This window comes from Salmo salar, chromosome ssa09 (assembly GCF_905237065.1).
Source record: "Salmo salar chromosome ssa09, Ssal_v3.1, whole genome shotgun sequence".
In the NCBI taxonomy this organism is placed as follows: Eukaryota; Metazoa; Chordata; class Actinopteri; order Salmoniformes; family Salmonidae; genus Salmo; species Salmo salar.
The window spans coordinates 86,891,373-86,912,846 of record NC_059450.1 but is presented as its reverse complement, the minus strand read 5'-3'; the positions used below and the strand labels follow the sequence as shown (position 1 = coordinate 86,912,846).

The following is a 21,474-nucleotide window of genomic DNA, read 5'->3' as shown; positions in this document are numbered from 1 at the left end:
AACGTTGAGAGAAAAAAAACACTTTATATCGGAATTGTCTCGAGATGGCTATGCATATGCATATTCGTAACACTCGTCGAATATTCAAAATAGGATTAAAACAATGCGATCCACCAATCTAAAGAAATTATAAAAGGGAGCTAGACTGCCCGCCGTGCTGCTTTGTGGACAACGACTCCCGCGGAGAGATATGTAGTATCTTGTCAGTATATCTATTATCTTTGATTGAACAAAATAACGTGAAGTGGGCGGTGCGCGCCATCAGGAAGAAGGACCGGCGCACGCGTGAAGAAGGGAATGATGATGATGATGATGGTGGATAGGTAGGCAACGCATCACGCTTGATGATAGCTGTCGATTTCGAACAGTTCACTAGAGCTAATAGGTCGTACATCACTCAAAGGTACTTGCTGTTACTAGCACTATAGCTAGTTCCCGTTGAACGACATCCTGGAACATAAAAAAATGCCGAACATTAAGATATTTAGCGGTAGCTCGCATCGGGAACTGTCTCACAAAATCGCCGACCGTCTTGGGATGGAACTCGGGAAGGTTGTGACCAAGAAATTCAGCAATCAAGAAACATGGTAAGTGTAAACTTTTAATGTATAAAAAGCTAATCTGTTTAAATCTTATGTTACAGAAAGATGAGTGAGCAACGTTACGTTAGCGTGCTGCTTCTGACGCTGCCTCGCAAAGGTGCTTGGAACTTGTAGTTTGTCACGCATCTCTTGAGGTTAATTTTGGCGCTCAGTTTGTTGTCTTTAGGGCCAACTACACTTCCCCATACATTTCAACAAATTTCTGGATATTGTGAGAGCTGACAACCCATACAGGTTATAACCATGATTGAGTGACACGTTTTGTTAAAAACACACGTGAAACAATTGTTACTTGTAACATTGATGCAACAAGCTGTACACTTCTCATTTTGTGCTGTTCAGTACTTTGCTCATGCCATAGTTGTATTGTCACTGAACATAGCCTACTCACTCAACTTTTCTCTTGTCACTGCACTTCTAAGGCCCCTAACCCTAAACACCTGTAGGCTGTGTTTTCTCTGTCTCATGATTATCCATCATCACTAGTGTCATGCTGTGTTAGCAGAGAGTGTTGTTTACCCTGTCCTCCACTTCACTTTTCCTCTCCACTGGGCCCTAACAGTGTTGAGATCGGAGAGAGTGTCCGTGGAGAGGATGTCTACATCGTACAGAGCGGCTGTGGGGAGATCAATGATAATCTGATGGAGCTGCTGATTATGATCAATGCGTGTAAGATCGCCTCGGCCTCCCGGGTCACAGCCGTCATCCCCTGCTTCCCCTACGCACGGCAGGACAAGAAGGACAAGGTGGGGGTGAGGGACAGACGCCTAGTTACTTTACTGTTACACCACCAACCATTATACCACACCACCATTTCAATTCAGAAAGTAAGCCAAATTCCAAATGTTCTAATTGGAATTTCAGTGTACTTCCTGAATTGAAATGGAATTGACCCCAACCCTCCCATTATACCACGTCACTGCCTAGTGACCCAACCACCCATGTTGTTGCCACTGACTGCATGGATGGACTCCAGCAGGCAGCTACAGCAGATGGATGGGACTGGGAGCATGCCTGGGTTTAGATTCGATTTTATTTCTCACTGTTTTAGTTTTTGCCATCTCCACTGATTTTAAGTTCAACCTCTGTGTGAACTCTGAACCGAGTGAGCAGTCATTGTGGGATCCGTTTGTCACCTGCCTGCCTCCATTCCTCTGATTATTTATATTAGTGCATGTTCTTGTCCTCCCAATATAATGTATTGCATGTTCTATGTATCTGCCAAAAATATACTGTACAAAGTGAACAGTATCACTTTTCTGTAGCAGAGTAGTTTGAAGTTGTTTTTCATTGACTTGAAGTTGTACGTGTGACTGTAGTTTAGAATAGCCTGTCTGTTGATTGTAGTTTAGAATAAATAGCCTGTCTGTTGATTGTAGTTTAGAATAAATAGCCTGTCTGTTGATTGTAGTTTAGAATAAATAGCCTGTCTGTTGACTGTAGTTTAGAATAGCCTGTCTGTTGACCGTAGTTTAGAATAGCCTGTCTGTTGACTGTAGTTTAGAATAGCCTGTCTGTTGACTGTAGTTTAGAATAGCCTGTCTGTTGACTGTAGTTTAGAATAGCCTGTCTGCTGCCCCTTGTGGCTTAGGAAGGAAATGTAGTATGGACCAACTTTTAAGATGGAAGACTCAGCTCATTTCATGTGATGTGAGCACAGCAAATGAGATGTGTGTGTTCGCTTGCAGAGTCGGGCGCCCATCTCAGCCAAGCTCGTGGCTAACATGCTGTCTGTGTCTGGGGCTGACCACATCATCACTATGGACCTGCATGCCTCACAGATCCAGGTAAGGAGGGCACTGGGGTCTGGCAGTAGAGGTCAGGAGTAAGGAGGGCACTGGGGTCTGGCAGTAGAGGTCCGTCCCTCTCTTCGCCCCAACCCGGGCTCGAACCAGGGACCCTTGCACACATCAACAACTGACACCCCACGAAGCATCGTTACCCATCGCGCCACAAAAGCCTTGCAACGCAAGGGGAAACCCTACTTCAAGTCTCAGAGCAAGTGACGTCACTGATTGAAATGCTATTAGCGCGTACCACCGCTAACTAACTAGCCATTTCACATCGGTTACACAGGGAGGACACTGGGGTCTGGCAGGCTATAGAGATACACTGAGTCCGTCAGAAGTAAATTCTTCTTTTGCGCCCCCCCCTAATCCAACAGACAACACAATCAGCAAACACACACCACACATGGAGTTCTATAGGGGTTAAGTGACTGGCTCAAGGGCACAATGACTAGAGATGGTTCCTGGGATGTGAAACGGCTAGATGGCAGCCTCTGACTCCTGTCTGTGTGTGTCTGGTATCTCCAGGGTTTCTTCGACATCCCGGTGGATAACCTGTATGCTGAGCCTGCTGTACTGAAGTGGATCAAGGAGAACATCGCAGAGTGGAAGACCTGCACTATCGTCTCTCCAGACGCAGGGGGTGCCAAGAGGTGAGACAGGACAGAGTAGTCAAAAAGCTTTTGGTCAAAATGTGATGCATCAGAGAGAGGGGGAGGAGACAGAGGGGGAAAGAAAGAGAGAGGAGTACTGTCCACGCTAGACAACCTCTTTAAGGACTTCAACTTTCTCTCTTTTTTTACCTCAGGTGGTTTTACCCTTGAACCATGCCTTTCTTTAACTCTGCCTTATCTGTGGTGAAATGGACTTTACATTCACACGTTTGTGTGTCTAACTGCTCCTTCACACTAACAAATCTTTAAGCGATAACAATGAACCGACTTGGTGACTGTTGTGCCTCTGACTTGGCTTCCTCTTAACACTGTATTGTGTTCTGTCCGACAGAGTGACGTCCATAGCAGACAGGCTCAACGTGGACTTTGCTCTGATTCACAAAGAGAGAAAGAGGGCCAACGAGGTGGATCGCATGGTGCTGGTCGGGGACGTCACGGACCGGGTAGCCATCTTGGTGGATGACATGGCAGACACCTGTGGTACTATCTGCCACGCGGCCGACAAGTAAGTAAAGTCTCACCTTATGACCTTGACATATGTATCTATGCCCAAGTGTCTGGGCTGAATCTTAACCACACAAAAACAAACATTGATTATGATCCTATACATTAAACTGAATCACTGATTTGATGTCAAGACATTCGTATTACAGAGCTGTGGAAATACCCACTACTATTTCGCGTTTCACTTCTCTTTCATCCAAATGAGAGTCCTTGCAGCAAAAATCAGTCTATCCATACAGGTAAATGTGGAGGTTCTATATTCCCCCACACAGTTTTTTAAGGAGATACTGTCCCTTCACCATCAGGCTGATCTCAGCTGGTGCTACCAAGGTGTATGCCATCCTGACCCACGGTATCTTCTCTGGCCCGGCCATCTCCCGCATCAACAACGCCTGCTTCGAGGCCGTGGTCGTCACCAACACTATCCCTCAGGAGGAGAAGATGAAGACCTGTCCTAAGATACAGGTCAGGGGTCACAGCACTGTCCTTGGATACAGGTCAGGGGTCACAGCACTGTCCTTGGATACAGGTCAGGGGTCACAGCACTGTCCTTGGATATAGGTTAGGGGTCAAAGGTTGTATTAATGTCCTAAGTTACAGGTCAGAGGTTATAACAGGGTCATTCACCTTAACATAAGTAGACTGTCATACTGTCCGATAATGTAATGGTAGTTTAAGCTGAAATTCTGTTGTTGCTACTCTGATGATGTTTAACATCTAAGACAACGGCAAGTAGTTTGAATAATCGTATCACCTAAACAGTTTGAATGCTATAATCATTTAAAAAAAGTTCACTCTATAAATGAGAGAAAAACACATGTTTCTGTTTTTAACGGTGAATAGTCTGGCATGTATCTGGAGGTTACCTGAACATAGTTTGTGTTATTAACCATCTGTTTCTCCTCTAGGTGATTGACATCTCTATGATCCTGGCGGAGGCCATCCGCAGGACCCACAACGGGGAATCTGTCTCCTACCTCTTCAGCCACGTCCCCTTGTAACGCCACACACACCGCCTCAAACACACACACACACACACTGAGTCACCTGGGGCACTGTTCAGGAGGACACAACACCACAGAACTTTCAGATAGAACAGACATGGCCATCTCTCATGCAGAATAGGGAATTTGGGGAATAGATATAATCGTCTTTTAGGTAGAATAAGGAATGCAGAGTCGGATCTTCATTCCATTTCTATGCCCAGTATTCTGGAATGTTTTTCATCACTGAATAGAATCCAGCCCTAGTGTTCTGTTATGCCAAACAGAGGAACAGAGGGAATGTCCTATACAAACACCAGGGTTGGGCTCGATTCTATTTCAATACCAGTCAATTCAAGAAGTACACTGACATTCCAATTCTCTTCAATGATTTTGAATTAGGAAAATGTGGAATTGGATTTGGGTTTACTTTCTGAATTGACTGAGATTGAAATGGAATTGTCACCAACCGGGGGAATCACAATAGAGGTCGACCGATTATGATTTTTCAACGCCGATACCGTTTATTGGAGGACCAAAAAAGCCGATTATTTTATTATAATTTTTTTTACAACAATACTGAATGAACACTTATTTTAACTTAATATAATACATCAATAAAATCAATTTAGACTCAAATAAATAATGAAACATGTTCAATTTGGTTTAAATAATGCAAAAACAAAGTGTTGGAGAAGAAAGTCAAAGTGCAATATGTGCCATGTAAGAAAGCTAATGTTTAAGTGCCTTGCTCAGAACATGGGAACATATGAAAGCTGGTGGTTCCTTTTAACATGAGTCTTCAATATTCCCAGGTAAGACGTTTTAGGTTGTAGTTATTATAGGAATATTTCTCTATACGATTTGTATTTCATATACCTTTGACTATTGGATGTTCTTATAGGCACTTTAGTATTGCCAGTGTAACAGTATAGCTTCCGTCCCTCTCCTTGCTCCTACCTGGGCTCGAACCAGGAACACATCGACAAAAGCCACCCTCGAAGCAGCGTTACCCATGCAGAGCAAGGGGAACAACTACTCCAAGTCTCAGAGCGAGTGATGTTTGAAACGCTATTAGCGCGCACCCACTAACTAGCTAGCCATTTCACATCGGTTACACCAGCCTAATCTTGGGAGTAGACAGGCTTGAAGTCATAAACAGCGCAATGCATTGCGAAGAGCTGCTGGCAAAACGCACAAAAGTGCTGTTTGAATGAATGCTTACGAGCCTGCTGCTGCCTACCACCGCTCAGTCAGACTGCTCTATCAAATCATAGACTTAATTATAATATAATAAACACACAGATATACGAGCCTAAGGTCATTAATATGGTCGAATCCGGAAACTATCATCTCGAAAACAAAACGTTTTTTTCTTTCAGTGAAATACGGAACCGGTCCGTATTTTATCTAACGGGTGGCATCCCTAAGTCTAAATATTCCTGTTACATTGCACAACCTTCAATGGTATGTCATAATTACGTAAAATTCTGGCAAATTAGTTCGCAACGAGCCAGGCAATGAACGCAAGAGCAGTGACACAATTTCATGTTAGCAGGCAATATTAACTAAATATGCAGGTTTAAAAATATATACTTGTGTATTGATTTTAAAGAAAGGCATTGATGTTTATGGTTAGGTACATTGGTGCAACGACAGAGCTTTTTTTTCGCAAATGCGCTTGTTAAATCATCACCTGTTTGTCGAAGTAGGCTGTGATTCGATGAGAAATTAACAGGCACCTCATCGATTATATGCAACGCAGGACACGTTAGATAAACTAGTAATATCATCAACCATGTGTAGTTATGTTAAGATTGATAGTTTTTTATAAGATAAGTTTAATGCTAGCTAGCAACTTACCTTGGCTTCTTGCTGCCCTCGTGTAACAGGTAGTCAGCCTGCCATGCAGGCTCCTCGTGGAGTGCAATGTAAGGCAGGTGGTTAGAGCGTTGGACTAGTAACCAGAAGGTTGCAAAAACGAATCCCCCCTGAACAAGGCAGTTAATCCCCGTTTCTAGGCCGTCATTGAAAATAAGAATGTGTTCTTAATCTGACTTGCCTAGTTAAATAAAGGTGTACAATTTTTTTGAAAATCGTCAAATCGGTGGCCAAAAATACAGATTACCGATTTGTTATGAAAACTTGAAATCGGCCCTAATTAATCGGTCGACCTCTAAAACACAACCATTTATATTAGCGACACTCTGCTGCTAATGCTAACAAACCATGTAATAATTACAATTAGTAGGATCAATGATTATTAATAACACGTTCATTTTGAGTCTCTCTCTCTCTCCCCTAAACAGTGGTAGCATCCCAAATGGCACCCTTTTCCTACATATTGTACTTATTTTGACAAGTGCCATACGGGCCCTGGTCAAAAGTAGTGCACTGTATTGGGAGTAGGGTGCAATGTCTATCAGGGGGGTAAAAAGGTAAGCTTTGATTATTTATTTTAAGTGGGTATACATACATACATACATACATACATACATACATACATACATACATACATACACGTCTTTACCTAATGTGAACATTCTCCTCCTCTTCATAATAATGCTGTTACAGTACTTCTGCTATGCTACAAAAAGAGGGTGAGATAGATGATTGGATATTGACTGACTTCAGGTCAGTGGAGGCTGCTGATGGGAGAACGCCTCATAATAATGGCCGGAACGGAACAAATGGAATGGCATCAAACACCTGGAAAACATGTTGGATCTATTTGATACCATTCCACCAATTCCACTCCAGTCATTACCACGAGCCCATCCTCCCCAATTAAGGTGCCACCAACCTCCTGTGCTTCAGGTATTTTATTATTTTGGTCATTTAATTTGATCAGTTTGAAAGATGAGGTCATAGTACGTTAAGTGAATCAGAATGAGCTATAGTTTACAGTGCCACTGATGTTCCTCTGGGTGATTCAACATAGTCTGTAGAGACATAAGTATTTTAAAGGGGCAATCCAGGATTCATACTTCTATTTTTGGTCTTCTACATTAATTATATATAGCCACTGATTCTTGAAGAATATAACGTATAAATGCCTCTTACATGACCTGCATCCCTAGCTCTGTCTAGGAATTTGAGTGGGTAGAGTCATTCAACCCCATCCCTCAGCTGTTAACCTAAACCTTAACCTAAATCGCGGATTGCCTCTCTTAAGACTATTGGGAATCATTCTCTCAGTGTGGGTGCAGAGGAGGCAGGTTTTGCTCTTCGAGGTTGTCGTTTTGAAGTTGTCTAGAAGCTGTTGGTTTTTAGCTGGAGGTTTTAGCTCTGCAGGATGGAGCTTCCTAGAAAACACAAGTCTATCTGCTATTTTACCTTTTATTTACTTCATTTTTTTTCAATAACATTTGTATAATAAACTCTCAAAAAAGTGGTATCTGTCTGACTTTAAAGTTTTATGTATGTGCTTATATTCTGTTTAGCATAAGATGAATCAGTGCACCAAATATCTGATGGCTGAATGTGATCTTATTAAAGAGATGGTGAAAACGAATGAAGCCTGGATTCTGGTTTGTTTATTAGGCGTCTGCTGCTGGTAACATTCCAGTGACTATACAGGCTACAGTTGCATAGTAGGCTATGTGATTCATAACATTTATAACAGTATAGGCTAATTCATAATGACAAGTTATCAATACTGTACACACTTCAGTTGTGGGTGTAGTCTCATACCACAGCTTATTGCTGGTACAGGAGCTCCAGTGGCATATTTAACCAATACGAGTCTAAGGGGGGGGGGGGCTTATAAACTACTGTATACGGAATTGTTTAAAGGTCATACCAAGTATAATTTTTCATTTTAAGACCCCTTGAAGTATACAACAATTTGGCCTTACTGCTAATCTAAAGGAAGTTTGTTCTGAAGTCTGTCCTGGAAGTTTGTTCTGAAGTCTGTCCTGTATCTGAGAGATAAAGATTGGGACACATTATTGTTTTTTAAACATGTATTTTTGGTGCTAAACAGTCTCCATATATAGTATACTTCCATTAGTTTTTTTTAGAACTGGTACCGGGACCTTCAGATGAGTCTTAAAGCAAAACATGTAGGTGTTCGTGAGAGTCTCATCTTTCCATAGAGTGGTCATATTAGTGTGTTGCCCAAATTGTTCGGACACAACAGACGATTTTGTGAGAAGACCTTTTTTCTGGATGTCTCATGGTCTGACACACACCTCCATTGCTCTGTTCACCTTTCACCGCAGATGTGAAAGTGCGACATAGGCGGATGCGGTGGATTTTTTAAATTTATTTCATTTCACCTTTATTTAACCAGGTAGGCCAGTTGAGAACAAGTTCTCATTTACAACTGCGACCTGGCCAAGATAAAGCAAAGCAGTGCGACACAAACAACAACACAGAGTTACACATGGAATAAACAAACACACAGTCAGTAACACAATAGAAAAAGTCTATATACAGTGTGTGCAAATGGCGTGAGGAGGTAAGGCAATAAATAGGCCATAGTAGCGAAGTAATTACAATTTAGCAAATTAACACTGGAGTGATAGATGTGCAGATGATGATGTGCAAGTAGAAATACTGGTGTGCAAAAAAGTAAAAAACAATATTGGAATGAGGTAGGTAGATTGGGTGGGCTATTTACATATGGGCTATGTACAGCTGCAGCGATCAGTAAGCTGCTCAGATAGCTGATGCTTAAAGTTAGTGAGGGAGATATGTCTCCAACTTCAGCGATTTTTGCAATTCGTTCCAGTCATTGGCGCAGAGAACTGGAAGGAAAGGCGGCCAAAGAAGGTGTTGGCATTGGGGATGACCAGTGAGATATACCTGCTGGAGCACGTGCTACGGGTGGGTGTTGCTATGGTGACCAGTGAGCTGAGATAAGGTGGAGCTTTACCTAGCAAAGACTTATAGATGACCTGGAGCCAGTGGGTTTGGCGATGAATATGTAGCGAGGGCCAGCCGACGAGAGCGTACAGGTCGCAGTGGTGGGTGGTATATGGGCTTTGGTGACAAAACGGATGGCACTGTGATAGACTGCATCCAGTTTGCTGAGTAGAGGGTTGGAGGCTATTTTGTAAATGACATCGCTGAAGTCGAGGATCTGTAGGATAGTCAGTTTTACGAGGGTATGTTTGGCAGCGTGAGTGAAGGAGGCTTTGTTGCGAAATAGGAAGCCGATTCTAGATTTCATTTTGGATTGGAGATGTTTAATATGAGTCTGGAAGGAGAGTTTACAGTCTAGCCAGACACTTAGGTATTTGTAGTTGTCCACATATTCTAAGTCAGAACCGTCCAAAGTAGTGATGCTAGTCGTGCGGGCAGCGATCGGTTGAAAAGCATGCATTTAGTTTTACTAGCATTTAGGAGCAGTTGGAGGCCACCGAAGGAGTGTTGTATGGCATTGAAGCTTGTTTGGAGGTTTGTTAAGACAGTGTCCAAAGTAGGACCAGATGTATACAGAATGATGTCGTCTGCGTAGAGGTGGATCAGAGAATCACCCGCAGAAAGAGTGACATCGTTGATATATGCAGAGAAAGTCGGCCCAAGAATTGAACCCTGTGGTACCCCCATAGAGACTGCCAGAGGTCTGGAAAACAGGCCCTCCGATTTGACACACTGAACTCTATCTGAGAAGTAGTTGTTGAACCAGGCGAGGCAGTCATTTGAGAAACCAAGGCTGTTGAGTCTGTCGATAAGAATACGGTGATTGACAGAGTCCAAAGCCTTGGCCAGGTCGATGAAGACGGCTGCACAGTACCATCTTTTATCAATGGCGGTTATGATATCGTTTAGTACCTTGAGCGTGGCTGAAGTGCACCCCTGACCAGCTTTGGAAACCGGATTGCACAGTGGAGAAGGTACGGTGGGATTCGAAATGGTCAGTGATCTGTTTGTTAACTTGGCTTTCGAAGACTTTAGAAAGGCAGGGCGGGATGGATATGGGAGCTTTCTAATCTTCAGGGATCTCGGACCATACGAATTGACGATTGACACACATTCGATGCAAAAACCAAGATATATCTAGTCTAATGGATTTTTATGATGATTTTTGTATTATGCTAATTAGATTTCCGCGGGGAGCGGGCATTGACCTTATTAAGAGATCAGCCAACAATCCGGTTTTCTGTGATAAACGCTCCCTGCCGGACATTGATTGATATGTGATGCTCTCCAATCGACGGAGACCGGTCGAAGAAATTCATTCAATGGTAATTCTAGAAAGGGCGTGAACCCCTCAACCCCGTAATGACAACAGCAGTGCTCCCTACACCGTTATTTCCTGTCGGTGTTGTAATGAATTATTCTTAACCCTATACAACACATATTGTAATTAGTATATAATTTCCATTCATTATCTTAGGCGTAGTCGAGTCGGTTTATACTTGCGTATACCCTCCACTACACCACTGTGTTTTACAAGAAGTGCACTCCTACATGAGTGCGCTGGTATTACGGTTGCTGTCCTTTCAGGATCATGAACTTGGCTGTCACACTCTGAAAGACTATAAATTCGCCACTGAGCAGACATGTCTATAATAAATATAAAGGCTGTTAAGATATTAATGTTTCAAGAAAGGAGTGTATATATTTATCCTGGTGAATCGGTTTGATGCGCTGACTGAATGGAAACTGATCATGTAGAGTTTTTCGAGTCAAGACCGAGACCTTAAGTAAAAATACATTTTCGGGGTATCTGTACATTACTTTGACAATTTTCACTTTTACTTCACTACATTTATAAAGAAAATTATGTACTTTTTACTCCATAAATTTTCCCTTACTTCCAGAATTACTCGTTACATTTTGAATGCTTAGTAGGACATGAAAATGGTCTAATTCACACACTTATCAACCCTGGTCATCACTACTGTCTCTGATCTGGCGAACTCACTAAACGCATGCTTCGTTTGTAAATTATGTCTGAGTGTTGGAGTGTGCCCCTGGCTATCCGTAAATAAAATAAAACCTAGAATATGGTGCTGTCTAGTTTGCTTAATATATGGAATTTGAAACGATTTATACTTTTACTTTTGATACTGAAGTATATTTAAAACCAAGTCGTTTTAGACTTTTACTCAAGTGGGATTGTACTGGGCAACTTTCACTTTTACTTGAGTCGTTTCCTATTATGGTATCTTTACTTTTGCTCTAGAATGACAATTGGATCCTTTTTCCACCACTGGGGGATTTCTTGTAAGTGCTTGTGACGGATTTGCACAGCCTGGTCTCATAGACTAGACATAACATAGTAAATATAAATACGGAAATTCTAATTAGTGTGATGCAGTATGTTACCTTTGGTATGGTTACATAAGACATGGTTACTTAAGGCCAGAACAAAAGTAGGATGGTTGGTCAGTGTGAATGGGTGGGCGCATAAAGCAAATGTTTAGAAACCCAAAGGTTGCGAATTCGAATCTTATCATGCGCAACTTTAGCATTTTAGCTAATTAGCAAATTTAACTACTTACTACTTTTTAGTCATACATTTAACTTGAACACTTTAACCTAATTCCTTAACTTAACCCTAACCCCTAGCCTAGCTAACATTAGCCAGCTAGCTAACATTAGCCACCTAGACACTTAGCTAGAATTCGTAACATATCATACATTTTGAAAATTCGTAACAGAGTATGTATTGCAAATTCGTAACATATTGTAAGTTTCGAAAATTTGTAACATATTGTAATGTAACAGCAGGGAGCAGGTCTCGAACCCTCTGCCTTCTAGCCCGAAGTCCAGAACGCTATCGACTGTGCCCCATAAGCATGCTCAAGAGGCAGAGTCGATATCCGCGCTTATAAACCCCGGGTTGTTACAATATAATACAAATTGTAATTCGTAACATAACATACAGAATGGGTGGTGGAAATCCACAAATGAATACATACCTTATGAAATGTAACATATCATACTAAATGTAATTTCTTGGATATATGTGTACATAATAATACGAAATGCTCTGTGACCAGATTGCACATATCTAACTAGGGCTAGGCTACAAAATGAGATAATCATCTGTAGGCTAATTAAATCCTTTTCGGTGTTCTGGTAAGTAGGTTAAAATGTATTCTTTAAACTGTTTCTCAATGCATGTTTTAATTCTCTTAGGTGTAATTCATCATAGAAGTGATTCATTAGGGCATATAGCTGATGAGCAAGTTGAAAGATTGTCCCACAAGCTATTATTATTGTAAAGGGATTGTTGAATTGTGCAGTGTTATCAAGAGTTTATTAATGTGTTTATTATTCATATATTAAAATAGAATATTATTATAAGCTATATTTTTATGATTGTATTGTCCATTTAACTAGTCTGCATCCAGCTGTCTCTCTATAATATGGTGCTTCTCTCATCTGTCAGAGTGATAGGGCGGGATCCTGGAGATAACCAAGACAACCAAGACAACAGGGAGGACAGAATGGTTTGGCCCCTCAGCTTTCTGCATGGTGGGACTTCCAACCTGGTGTCCACTCTCGACATATTCCCTGTCAACAAGACTGTGTTCCGCCAGCAGTTTCACAGCACCGTAGTCAGTCAGGCTATAGGCCAACTCAGGAAGGAGGGTTTCCTGAAGCTCTACAGGTGGTGGTGCCCATTCTACTGATGAGAACCCTGAACGGGACACTGATATCTGGGCTATATTGCACTTTCCTTCACCCTCTCTCCTTCTCCACCAACCCCTGCAGTGTCATCCCTCTCTCCGCGTTACCAGCTGTGGCTGGGCTCGGCACGGGCGTGGTGGAGGCCTTGGTGTTCACGCCGTTTGAGCGTGTGCAGAATGTGTTGCAGAACGGGGGCAACGACTGCAGCCTGCCCACCCTGAGGAGTGTGCTGGCCCGTCTGGGAGCAGAGAGGCTGGGGATGGGGTACTACAGAGCCTTCATCCCCATACTGGCCCGTAACCCCCTGGGAAGCTGCATCTACTTTGGCTACTTCGGCCTGAAGGACCCCGTCAGTGCTGCTCTGAGGGAGAAGCTTCCTCCTACAGTCTCATCCTTCCTGACAGGAATTGTGATTAGTGTGGTGATCAGCCTGCCCCTGCATCCTCTGTCTATGCTGGTGTTAAACATGCAGGCTGGGCTGGGGGGTGAGGTAGCGGGGGTGAGGCAGAGCTGGAAGGCACTGTGGGAAGGTGGGCTGAAGAGGAGCGTCCATCTGCTGTACCACGGGGGTTCCCTGGTTATCCTCAGGAGCTGTATCAACTGGGGAATCAACACAGCCATCTACGACAAGCTGCAGAGACGCTCCGCAAACTGAAACACCACACCTCATTGCTCCAGTCATGAAAGGGATCACTGCGTCCCAAATGTCACTCTATTCCCTTTGTAGTGCACTACCTTTTAGGGCCTTGAATGCTGATGTCTTCTGGATCTGTTCTGTTCAGGGATGCAGCATGTTCTCAGGGATGCAGCATGTTCTCAGGGATGCAGCATGTTCTCAGGGATGCAGCATGTTCTCAGGGATGGTGCCGTTGTGCACCACTATTAGTCAGACCATACACATTTTATTAAATGTTTAAAAAAGTGAAAAGTACAACTTGACATTTTTATTTTACAGATATGAATTGTATTTTTGAGAAAAGTGAAGAGGGACAGCCATTAAACATTTACTAACATTTGTACTGTATCTCTGATATCAGGTTTTTATGAGTCAAAAGATGACTGTTCAATGATGTTAATGGTTCTATTTCTTTCAGGTGCCTCACTGTTTCCTATTTTTTTTAAAGTCAGGAATGTATCGGAGCCTAGGAGATCCATTTATGTTCACGGTGCTCTGTCAAGGTTCGTCAACAGGTCCTTGATAATATTTCAACCAACAACTGCATATCAATCAAATACGATATGTATCACTCAGTAAAGGTCTACCCTTCTATTGTCTTATACTTCATTGGATACCATTACCAATGTCCGTTTCTCACAAAATGGACTATAAAGTATATCTATTCTATTCTAATTTATTCTATTCTACTCTGAGAGGAATACTTGAATGATAATATTTTGACATCAGAGAACATATACTGTAAGTACCAGACTGTACTACTACTATACAGTGTTGATCCACAAGGCTGCATTATGACATGACATGCCTGAGCATTAATACATGTTTTATCAAACCACACTTGAGTTTCACTTTGCAGGTTATTCTGAATATGTGTATGCACTTTATACTTAAGCAATAAGTTACGAGGGGGTGTGGTATATGGCGAATATACCACGGCTAAGGACTGTTCTTACGCAAGACGCATTGCAGAGTGCCTGGATACAGCCATTAGCCGTGGTATATTGGCAATATACCACAAACCCCAGAGGTGCCTTATTGCTATTATAAAGTGGTTACTAAAGTAATTAGAGCAGTAAAAATACATGTTTTGTCATACCCATGGTATACGGTCTCATATACCACAGCGGTCAGCCAATCAGCATTCAGGACTGGAACCACCCAGTTTATAATGAACTTTATATGATGAAGATTCTTGCATTGCCCTCCACTCAACTCTGGACCTGTGGGCTGTGCTCTATGTATCCACAAGGTGGCGTTGTGGTATCACTGTCGGATTTATCAAATCAACGCTGCACAACATTGTCCCCCTCAACATCTCAACTCATGGATTTAACCTGGCCAATGTTATCCCTCCTCTGGATGGATTGGGCCAATGGCGTAGCTCAGATTGGTGTCTAGTTGGTGTAAAAAAAAGGGTGCGCTTTCCCTATTTAAACCGTTTGTCCTACACATATGCACACTACATACACCCTGACGTAGTACCTGTAACGGACATTCTCACCGCACATCATCGCACCAGGTAAATATTGGTAGATTTAGTATATAAATGAATTAAATTCCATATCGCTGTCTCCCTCTATGTGTTCGTTAGTTTATGGATGCCACCTTATGTTGCCATCATAGCCTAAAAACGTTATTCTGATGGGCGGTCGTGTTATTATGCAATTATAAAAAATAGAAGACGGAAGGAAGGGACGGTTGTATTTGATTGTCAGTAAAGAGTAGACTATATATTATTTGTTATTATTAGGCGATATGATTTAGTGTTAGGCTTTTTAAGGATTGTTTGTTGTTGCTGTGTTGACAGTTCTACAATGCATGCATTTAACGCACCTGCACCCCCTACAGCATTCCTTTGCCAACTAGGCTATTTAACGTGTCTGTGTTTCATTGTTGTATGGTTAGGTTAGACGAATTGTCATCATGGCTCTATCTATATCATAGTTACAGGCCTTGGTGTGATGACATTCCGAGTACATTTCTTGTTTTCAGTTGTCGCACTGTTACCTAAAGCCCAATCAATGCATGTGATGCTGACGGTTGACATGCTTCCAGCCTACAGTCAGCCTTTTGGTTTGGCGGTTCATTGGGGTGCCGTTTATGATTAGAAACATATTCTAACAGTGAGCTCAACATGACAGATCCGTCAAATTAGCGAATTTTACTGCAGATGACGTTGACGCCTATGAATGAATCTGCGGTTGACAGAAAAAAAAACAACGTCACACCCAGCTCTTGCACTCACGGGAACCTAGATAAGGTCTGCCTGCAAGCAGATCATGAGACCGTTTTTGAGTTCTGCGTTTGTGGAAGTATAAATTAAATATTTGTTCAAATAAAGCACCAGTGTGTGGAGGTGGAACATGATACACCATTGGCCCTTGCATGTGAAATCACACTGCAATGTACTGCCCTACCAAGCAAAAAGTCAGTAACTGCTCATAGCGTGGAACTGAGAAAAAGGGCTTTTATTTACCTTGGTTTCGCAGTAACTTTGTGCAGTTACTGCTAACATGACCCCCATTTTCTCCAAAACACAATACAATAGAGGCAGGATACTTGTCCACATGATTAAGCATGTATTTAATGTAGCAAAAATGACATGAACTAATTTTGGACCAAATGAGCAGTTACTGCCTTTTTGCTTGGAAGGGCAGTGTATACTTTATATTAGTATGCTAAGAATTGTATTTGTGTTTCAATGAGTAGACTACAGGTCTAGACAGATCTAAAAGACTGGGAAGTAGCACCTTAACATCCTAATGCATGTAGGTTCATTCATTCACATCCTTTCATAGATTTTGAGAATGCCATTCTTCCATCCCAATATGCTCTTTGTGCAGCCTCTCTCTCTGAACCAGAAAGTACAGTTATGAGTTCCTGTATACTAGAACCAGTGCATTGCAGCAGACCTGAGTGCTTGGGTAACATAACGCCATAAGAACAGCTCTCTCCTGGCTATTTGTTCTCCTTTGTTAGATGGTAAAGTCGTGGGAGTGTGTGTTGATTCAAGTAACTGAATTACGTAACTAGCTAGAGAGTCTGGATTATACGTGTGTGTGTGTATGAGTGTGAGGTAAGGTGGATGTGGCTGGATTCACCTGCATCCACTCACCTGTATTCTAGATTACATATTTGTCTAAGGACTCTCTCTATCTCTCTCTCTCTCTCTTGACATTTACATTCTGACTCTTTCTCCCTCAGACATCATCTAAGATGGGCGACAACAACCCAGTGAAGCAGGGAGTGGAGACCTTTGACAAGAAGTGTCTAAAGAAGACCAATACAGCTGAGAAGAACACCCTGCCAACCAAGGAGGGTATGTCTCTCCTACCCTCCTACCTATCTCATTTTCTGTCTCCTACCCAATCTCCCTTCCTGTCCTGTCTCCTAACCTGTCTCCTCCCCTTATTGCTCATACTCCTACGTCTGCCCCACCCTGTAACTGTTAGTAGTGTGTTTGTGCCCTTCTACTGTAGTGTTAGCAGTGTGTTAGTGCCCTTCAACTGCAGTGTGTTAGTGCCCTTCTACTGTAGTGTTAGCAGTGTGTTAGTGCCCTTCAACTATAGTGTGTTAGTGCCCTTCTACTGTAGTGTTAGCAGTGTGTTAGTGCCCTTCAACTATAGTGTGTTAGTGCCCTTCTACTGTAGTGTTAGTGCCCTTCAACTATAGTGTTAGTAATGTGTAGTTTCTCTTTATTTGACTGTATGTAAAGTAGAGGGTAAATCTTCACCATCCAGCAATAGTACAACACTGTTAAGAACACTTACCGTAGGTTACATTTTTACAGTTACGCCCAGTGCATTCCAGTTATCAAGTACACACTTGTCTGACTGCTATCCAGCTGCGTTGCAGAACCATGATGATATTTTAGTGGCTCTGAGGCCTGGCAGCCACCAGTTATTTCTTTGGTATTAATAACATTATGCAGAGTAGTCATATTAAGCTGGGCTTTCGGGGCCTGTGCATTGAGCATTGCAGTCAAGCTGCATTGGAGACGCAGTCTTAGTGCAGTTAGGAGGAGAGGCTGCCTTCTGGTGCAGAAAGGGAGTGTACTAGTGATGGGTTTAGTGCAAACCTAAAGAGGTCTTAGTTCAGACAGGGTGGACTAGGCTGAAAGCCATAGGTCAGACAGGGTGGACTAGGCTGAAAGCCATAGGTCAGACAGGGTGGACTAGGCTGAAAGCCATAGGTCAGACAGGGTGGACTAGGCTGAAAGCCATAGGTCAGACAGGGTGGACTAGGCTGAAAGCCATAGGTCAGACAGGGAGTGACGTGACAGAGAAGCAGGAAGCGAGGAGTTGAGCGGTCACCATGTCAGCAGCCTCATCAACACAAACGGATTCTTATCACTCCCCTCCATCAGATACTCCCTGATTCCTCCTTTCTCTGGTTGCGTCCCAAATGGAACCCTTATCCCTACATAGTGAGTGCCCAGTTCTGGTCAAAAGTACAGCATTTTAAAGGGAATATGGTGGCATGTGGCCTCTCTGTCCTGATCCAATCCTAACCTGAGATACTGCATGCCCACATCTCAAACTTCATACATTTTGTTTTTTTAATTTTACCTTTATTTAACTAGACAAGTCAGTTAAGAACAAATGATTATTTTCGATGACGGCCTAGGAACGGTGCCTTGTTCAGAGGCAGAACGACATTTTTACCTTGTCAGCTCGGGGATGCAACCTTTTGTAACCTTTCGGTTACTAGTCCAACGCTCTAACCACTAGGCTACCTTCCTCCTCTAACCACTAGGCTACCTGCCTCCTCTAACCACTAGGCTACCTGCCTCCTCTAACCACTAGGCTACCTGCCTCCTCTAACCACTAGGCTACCTGCCCTCCTCTAACCACTAGGCTACCTGCCCTCCTCTAACCACTAGGCTACCTGCCCTCCTCTAACCACTAGGCTACCTGCCCTCCTCTAACCACTAGGCTACCTGCCCTCCTCTAACCACTAGGCTACCTGCCCTCCTCTAACCACTAGGCTACCTGCCCTCCTCTAACCACTAGGCTACCTGCCCTCCTCTAACCACTAGGCTACCTGCCCTCCTCTAACCACTAGGCTACCTGCCCTCCTCTAACCACTAGGCTACCTGCCCTCCTCTAACCACTAGGCTACCTGCCCTCCTCTAACCACTAGGCTACCTGCCCTCCTCTAACCACTAGGCTACCTGCCCTCCTCTAACCACTAGGCTACCTGCCCTCCTCTAACCACTAGGCTACCTGCCCTCCTCTAACCACTAGGCTACCTGCCCTCCTCTAACCACTAGGCTACCTGCCCTCCTCTAACCACTAGGCTACCTGCCCTCCTCTAACCACTAGGCTTCCTGCCGCGCCTCCTCTAACCACTAGGCTTCCTGCCTCCTCTCCTCTAACCACTAGGCTACCTGCCACCACATATCATTGAAGTCAGTGGGAGGAAGATGTTTTGGGTGGATTCTGAAAAGGTCCAACGCAGCCGTTTTATCTCAATATCATTTTTTTTCTTCTGGGCAACCATTAAGTACCTTATTGTGATTGTTTTCAGTTAAAATGGTCAAAAATAGCTTCTTAGCAAAGAGCAATTTCTCAAGCCAGAATTTTGCACGTTTTGAGTGGGGAGCGCAAAACAGAACATTAGCTGTTATTGGCAGAGGGGTTTGGAACTCTCTTTCTTATTGGTCTATTAACTGCATGGTGATGTCACCATGGCAGGCCAAAACTCACTCCCACCAAAACAGGCTTACATTTCAGGTGGTCTTTTCAAACAGCTCTTACACTGAAATGGCATCATCATTTTCACAGTATTATTCCAAACTCAGAGTGTGGAAATGTATATAAATGTTTGTAAGTAGCAGTGTGGTAGGAGGTGTGATTTGGGTGGATATTCAAGTTGTTCACTGTCAGTAGCAGTGTGATTTGGGTGGATATTCAAGTTGTTCTCTGTCAGTAGCAGTGTGATTTGGGTGGATATTCAAGTTGTTCTCTGTCAGTAGCAGTGTGATTTGGGTGGATATTCAAGTTGTTCTCTGTCAGTAGCAGTGTGATTTGGGTGGATATTCAAGTTGTTCTCTGTCAGTAGCAGTGTGGTAAGAGGTGTGATTGGGAGTGCAGTAGTAAGCATCATGCATGTTCACTGCTCTAGAAATATCTGCTGCAATAACCCCCACCCCAGGACAGAGAATACTGCAATGCAGGGAGGAACCTCTAGTAAAGAAATCTTGACCCCCCAATTGAAGTTGGTTGGTTAGGGTGTCTTTTCACTTCTCTATTTACCAGGTATTTACATCAGTATTATATGGTCATAATATTAAAATGACAGTTACTCTGTTACCATGTTCTATTGTGTAGTCTTCCATTTTATTTCTTAAAGCACAATTTCCATAAACCCTGGCAAGTACCAACTTAGACAGGGCTGTACAGTATTACCAGCAGACATACCATATAGCTTCACTCAGACAGCTTCACACACACACCTCTTGAAGATTTACAGTAGAAACCTGACGAGAGGGTTGTTGATAGCACGGTTTATAGTAGAAACCTGACGAGAGGGTTGTTGATAGCAGGGTTTACAGTAGAAACCTGACGACTGACGAGAGGGTTGTTGATAGCACGATAAAAGATGCTTGACTGGTGGTTTTGCCAGCCAGGCTGATAACGAGCCAATGACAGAAGAGGAACCATCTGTCTCAGAAGCAGCCTCTCAGCCAGCCCCCCTCTTTATGAGAGTGGATTCATCCTGTGTTCTATTGCCCAGTGATAGCTCATGATTTTAACGTTCTGTATGATGTACTGCCATTTTCTGATAGTGTCTTCTATTTTGGATGGGTTGCGATGTCCTGTTTTGAAATAGATAAGGTGATTCAAAAATATATATGATAGTTTGATTACTCAATATGCCATGTATCCATCACAACAGTGTTCAAGACATAGACTAAGTCTCTCTCTCGCTCTCACAGATATCGAGCAGGAGAAGAAAGCTGAAGAGGGCTCCAAATGAAACGCCATGATTCCTCTCCTCCAGTCATCCCTCTCTCTTCTCCTTCACTTAAGAAATATGTCTATCGCTTCTGCTTCTTTGCGTATCACCATGTTAGTTAATCACAATGGCATTGACTCTGATGCTGTGGGGTTAGGGGTGCATGATTAGTAAAGGGAAGGCCAATACGATTTTAACTGTGAAATGTTTTGACTTGTGCTTTTTTTTTATGCAGTCTTGGTTGGAAAGGGGTGAACTAAGAAAGATGGATGAGCCAGGGTTGAACAGAAGGAAGAAATGAACATGTGTTTGTGTCAATGAGATATAATAGTCACCGTCTGTTCCACTGTCAACTATGCCCAATGTTCTGCCTATACACAGTGCCATTCTGGATAAGTTCTGGAACAATAACATGAGAGAAGATATTTTTGTTTTAATAAAATTTGTGTTGTACAACTGAATTTGGGTCTTAATTGTTTTGACTTCGGTCAATAAGTGTAATCTTGTGATGTTTTTATCATAATATTGAGTATACAATCCTACTAAGATTCATTAAAATATGTACAGTACATTTGGAAAGTATTCAGACCCCTTGACATTTTCCACATTTTTGTTACGTTACAGCCTTTATTTTAAAATGGCTTCATTTTTTTCCCTTCATCAATCGACACACTATACCCAATAATGACAAAG

General features: G+C 42.7%; 2 protein-coding genes and 1 pseudogene across 3 annotated transcripts; all 3 read left to right on the top strand.

Annotated features, from left to right (window-relative positions):
* Positions 1-281: 281 nt before the first annotated feature.
* On the top strand, positions 282-5,237 carry LOC106612209 (ribose-phosphate pyrophosphokinase 1). Of its 2 annotated transcripts, none has more exons than XM_014213175.2 (7): positions 282-587; positions 1,165-1,354; positions 2,291-2,389; positions 2,918-3,042; positions 3,395-3,568; positions 3,873-4,032; positions 4,476-5,237. In XM_014213175.2, the coding sequence occupies exons 1-7, from the start codon at positions 466-468 to the stop codon at positions 4,566-4,568; spliced, it is 963 nt and encodes a 320-aa protein (XP_014068650.1). In that variant the 5' UTR covers positions 282-465; the 3' UTR covers positions 4,569-5,237. The 2 variants fall into 2 exon arrangements, with proteins under 2 accessions (XP_014068650.1, XP_014068651.1); XM_014213176.2 differs by having other exon boundaries at positions 1,165-1,348; positions 4,476-5,236.
* A 7,695-nt stretch (positions 5,238-12,932) lies between these two features.
* On the top strand, positions 12,933-14,304 carry LOC106612205 (solute carrier family 25 member 53-like; annotated as a pseudogene).
* Positions 14,305-15,286: 982 nt separating this feature from the next.
* tmsb1 (thymosin beta 1) lies at positions 15,287-20,809 on the top strand. Its single transcript, NM_001140583.1, is given in 3 exon segments — positions 15,287-15,340; positions 17,026-17,140; positions 20,762-20,809. Coding segments are annotated over 2 exon segments (144 nt in total). The 5' UTR covers positions 15,287-15,340; positions 17,026-17,037; the 3' UTR covers positions 20,803-20,809.
* Positions 20,810-21,474: the final 665 nt, after the last annotated feature.

What these genes read in the sequence shown, in the direction of transcription:
- LOC106612209 (XM_014213175.2), top strand. Translation starts at nt 466, where the DNA reads ATGCCGAACATTAAGATATTTAGCGGTAGCTCGCATCGGGAACTGTCT. An exon ending in TTCAGCAATCAAGAAACATG is followed by an intron (nt 588 to 1,164) that starts GTAAGTGTAAAC and finishes GGGCCCTAACAG; the next exon opens with TGTTGAGATCGGAGAGAGTG. An exon ending in TGCATGCCTCACAGATCCAG is followed by an intron (nt 2,390 to 2,917) that starts GTAAGGAGGGCA and finishes TGGTATCTCCAG; the next exon opens with GGTTTCTTCGACATCCCGGT.